Source organism: Mobula hypostoma, chromosome 2 (genome assembly GCF_963921235.1).
Source record: "Mobula hypostoma chromosome 2, sMobHyp1.1, whole genome shotgun sequence".
Taxonomy (NCBI): domain Eukaryota; kingdom Metazoa; phylum Chordata; class Chondrichthyes; order Myliobatiformes; family Myliobatidae; genus Mobula; species Mobula hypostoma.
This window is the reverse complement of record NC_086098.1, coordinates 236,951,228-236,956,068: the sequence shown is the minus strand read 5'-3', so window position 1 is coordinate 236,956,068 and position 4,841 is coordinate 236,951,228. Positions and strand designations below refer to the sequence as shown.

The window sequence follows — 4,841 nt, the reverse complement described above, 5'->3', positions numbered from 1 at the left end:
CATGATGAAATGGCCGAGCAGACTTAGTGGGCAAGATGGCCTAATTCTGATACATTGACTGATTTGATCACAGCAACAACTGGGGTCATGGCCGATGGTCTCAATAGCCCCATGTTGCTCCTGAAAAAGGCTCCAGTGTCTCAGATCACTTTGGTCTCGAAGTCTATCAAATATCCCCAAGCCTGGATCCAACTGAAATGAATCTTCTTCAAATGAAAGTTAAGGATTCAGCGATCATTTAATTCGCCGTCAGTTGTTTCTAGAGGACGGGTGGTCAGTCACCGCACATATCCAGTCCCCGGCGCCTCCCACTCATTAGCATCCTGGTTAATAAACAGAACCCGCGGCTCTGTTTGCATTCGCTGGAATCGAAGCAACTCCCACTCGAAGCAGCGCGCGGTTCGGTCGGAAATTTCGGCGCTCTCTGTCTGCATCTTTCCGGAGAGATGTCCCCAGCCCTGCAGCTTCTGTGCGCTCTGCTGGTCGATTTAACAGGTGAGAGGAGGGTTGGTTCACCCACGGATATTCCGATAAAATCCCGATAATGCTGGTTTCTGCGGGTCTTTAACGATGATGAACTTCCCGTTAGCTTCAAATAACACTGGTTTATTGTGTTGCGTTGCAGGTATCCTGGCGGTTCCAGTCCTCAATCAGACTCTATTTTCGGGTCCTGTCTCCGCGGGATAGACCGCCCGCTTAGAGTGTCGGATGGAGAAGGGAAAGGTTTCAAGTTACGGCGTGTTGTGGGATCGCCAGCGTCCGGGGGAGAGACCGCAGTGGGTGATTTCACATACAGCTGGTAATAATATTTATAGGGGAACCGGTGTCACTGACCCTTTCCAAACGTCCAGAGACACCTCTGCCAACAGTTATATCCTGACCATCAGCAGTCTGGAGCCCGGCGATTCCGCCGTCTATTACTGCCGGTTTGGGGAGAATAACGTGGGTTATTTCTATGGCCCGGGAACGATGCTGGATATAAAGAGTAAGTAACTCCCTCTTCTGTTTCAAAAATTCACATTACAGTCGTTCTCGTTTCCTGCCGCTGGAGAAATCCCCATTCGGGAATTGCTCACTACAGATTGTGGGAGGTCTCGATCTATGACCTTCATGTCCCATCGCCGCACCGAATCGGCGAGGAGGCTAGTGGAAAGCTCGAAAAAGCTCATGAACTATTTTCGCCAGAATTCGATCAGCCCTTGCGGAATTTTGACCTGAAATCGCGACAGTTCCTTTCCCCTCTCTCATGCAGCTCGTACCCCACGAGAAAATCTGCAGATGCTGGAAGTCCAAAGCAATATAGAAAAAATGCTGAAGGTCAGGCATCGTCTATGGAAAAGAGTAAACTGCTGATGTTTTGGGCCGAGACCCTTCATCAGGGTCTTTTCCATAGACGCTGCTTGACTTGCTGAGTTCCTCCAGCATATTGTGTTTGAGATTGTTCGTTACTCCGGATTCGACGATCATTTCTTGATCGTTCTCACTCGAGGCCCACCACAGATCTTGCGGGCCCATCATAATGAATCAATCCATTCTGGCCGAGTCCAATCCTGGAGACAGCGCGCCCCATAAAATGGCATAGGACAACAATCCTTTCCTTGTTAAACACCGTCCACATGTTCAGGAAATTTAACACAAACGTCAGTTTCTGACAAAGAAACGCGAAAATGGCGCGCGGAGGATGAACTGTTCAGAGTCCCGGGCCGGGAGCAGATCAGTGATGTGGTTTACGTCTCAGCCTAACGGTTTCTGGTCATTCAGCCTCAAACAGGCTCACAGACCTGCCCTGATTTACATCTATTTCGTGTTCCACAGTGGGTGGTGGTGGGGGGGGGGTCTTTCAATATACACAGTTTTTTTCCAACTTTAGAACGTCCTAAACTCCTCAGCAACTATCACGGAAATAATATGGAATTCTTGGCCTAACAGCTACTACAATATCCTTATGATACGACTAAGTGCAGAGGGGTAAATGGTGGGAGGAATAAAGAAGAGTCTTACCACTTATCTTATCTTAAATATACTTCCGTCGGTGCAACAATGGATTAATCAGACGGTAACAATGGGAGTTCGTAAAGCATGTTTCGGGTGAATGACTGGAGGCGCTCATAAATTAGAAATGTTTTTCTTCACCCTCCGCCCTCTCTTACACACACGTAACCAGGCGCGGAGGCCCTCGGTTCTTTTGCTCCCTCCTTCCCTACAAGAGACTGGTTCAGGATCGGCCACGTTATCCTGTCTGGTGAGCGGATTTAAGCCAGGTTTCGTTGCGCTGCGCTGGACCGTGGATGGAATCGAGACGGAGAGTGGGGTGACAACAAGCGCCATGTCCCTGGACACTGACCAGACCTACAGGCTGAGCAGTTACCTGCGGGTATCTGCTGCTGCCTGGGAAAAGGGCTCGAGCTATTCCTGCAGCGTGAGCCACAGCTCGCTGAGCTCGCCGCTGCGCAACACCATCTCTTTGTCCGCCTGTGCACAGTGAGGACAGCCATTTGATTACACGTCAGATTGTTTGTTCCTGTCTAATGCAGTGAAACCCGCTCTGGGGCTATGCAGCCGCCTTGTGCCATGTAATTATGTAGTAATGTACACTTCTGGCAATAAACAGAATGCTTAATAATTTTAGGAATGAGCACGATGATAGTCGATCTTTTGAGACGCGTAATTCTCTGCAGAATTATATCCGCTCTCCTGGGCCTGAATTTCGGCTTTACGTAAAATGGAGAGAAATCCCTCTGCAGGTATTGTCTGTATGTGATTGGATCTTGTATGACACAACTCTTATTAAAGAGGAAACAGCGGCGGGTTTATCGTGGTCTGTGTTTACTCAGCTGCTCGCAGTACGTCAGGGGTGAGTGGGGGTGGTTGTTAGGAGATAAGACCATAAGCCACAGGAGCAGAATTAGGCTATCTAGCCCATCGAATCTGCTCCGCCATTCAATCATGGATGATCCTTTTTTTCTCCTCCTCACCCCAGTTCCCGGCCTACTCCCCGTAACATTTGATGTCATGTCCAATCAAAAACCAATCAATCTCTGCCTTAAATACACTCAACAACCTGGCCTCCATAGCTGCATGTGACAACAAATTCCGCAAATCCACCAGCCTTTGGCTACAAAAATTTCTCCGCATCGCTGCTTTGAAAGGGCGCCCCTCTATACTGAGGCTGAACCCACTTGTCCTAGACTCTGTCCCACCATCCTTTCCACGTCTACTCTGTCTCGGACTTTCAACATTCAAAAGCTTTCAATGAGATTGCCCCCCTCCCCTCCCCCCATCCTTTTGAATTCCAGCGAGTACAGACCCAGTGCCATCAAACGTTCCTGGTATGATAGCCGTTTCATTCCTGAAACCATCCTTGTGAAACTCCTTTAGACCCTCTCCAATGCCAGCACATCTTTTCTAAAATGAGGAGCCCAAAACTGTTCACAATACTCAAGGTGAGGCCTCACCAGTGCCTTATAAAGCCTCAGCACCACATCCTTGCTCTTATATTCTACACCTCTTGAAATTAATGCTAACATGACAATTTCCTTCCTCATCACCGACTTGACCTGCAAGTTAACCTTTACAGTGTTCTGCACAAGGACTCCCAAGTCCCTTTGCATCTCAGATTTTTGGATTTTCTCCCCGTTTAGAAAATGGTCTGCACATTTATTTCTACAACCAAAATGCATGGCCATGCATTTTCCAATATTGTATTTTATTTGTCACTTTCTCACCCATTCTCCTAATCTGTCTAAGCCCTCTGCGTCCTACCAGCTTCCTCAACACTATCTGCTCCTCCACCAATCTTTGTATCATCTGCAAATTTGGCAACAAAGCCATCTATGCTATCATCTAAATCATTTATATACAGCTTTTTAAAAAGTGGTCCCAACGTTGACCCTTGCAGAACACCACTAGTCACTGGCAGCCATCCAGAAAAGGATACTTGTATTCCCACTCACTGTCTCCTACCAGTCGCCCAATCCTCTAACCATGTTAGTAACTTTCCTGTAATACGATGAGCTCTTAATTTGGTAAGCAGCCTCTTGTGTGGCACCTTGTCAAAGGACTTCTGAAAGTCCAGATATAAGATATACAGTGCATCCCCTTTATCTGTCCTACCTGCAATCTCCTCAAAGAATTCCAACAAATTTGTCAGGCAGGATTTTCCCTGAAGGAAACTATGCTGACTTTGTACCATCTTGTCCTGTGTTACCAAGTACTCCATCGCCTCATCCTTAACAATTGACTCTAACATCTTCCCAAACACTGAGGTCAAACTCACAGGTCTATAATTTCCTTTCTGCTGTCTTCATCCTTTCTTAAAGAGTGGAGTGACATTTGCAATTTTACAGTCCTCTGGCACAATGCCAGAGTCCATTGATTTTTGAAAGATCATTTCTAATGCCACCACAATCCTCAACGCTACCTATTTCAGATCCCTAGGGTGTAGTTCATCTGATCCGGGTGCCTTATGTATCTCTAGGTCTTTCAGCTTTTTGAGCACCTTCTCACTTGTAATAGTAACTGCACCCACTTCTCTTCCTTCACACACTACAACATCAAGCATACTGCCAGTGTCTTCCACAGTGAAGCCTGATGCAAAATACTCATTTAGTTCATCAGTCATCTCGTTGTTCCCCGTTATGATTTCTCCTGCCTTATTTTCTAGCGGTTCTATATCCAGTCTTTTTTCAACTTCGTTTTGACATACTTGAAAAAATATGTGCAAATAAACTGTGATATTATTTGCGAGCTTGCTTTCATATTTCATCTTTTACCTTCTAATGCGTTTTAGTTGCTCACTGTAGGTTTTCAAAAACGTCTCAATCTCCTATCTTCCCAATAAT

General features: G+C 46.5%; 1 gene segment (V, D, J or C); it reads left to right on the top strand.

Annotated features, from left to right (window-relative positions):
• The first annotated feature begins 446 nt into the window (after nt 1-446).
• On the top strand, nt 447-2,485 carry LOC134337128 (immunoglobulin lambda variable 5-52-like). The segment is given in 3 exon segments: nt 447-495; nt 626-942; nt 2,165-2,485. Coding segments are annotated over 3 exon segments (687 nt in total).
• The last annotated feature ends 2,356 nt before the right edge of the window (nt 2,486-4,841 follow it).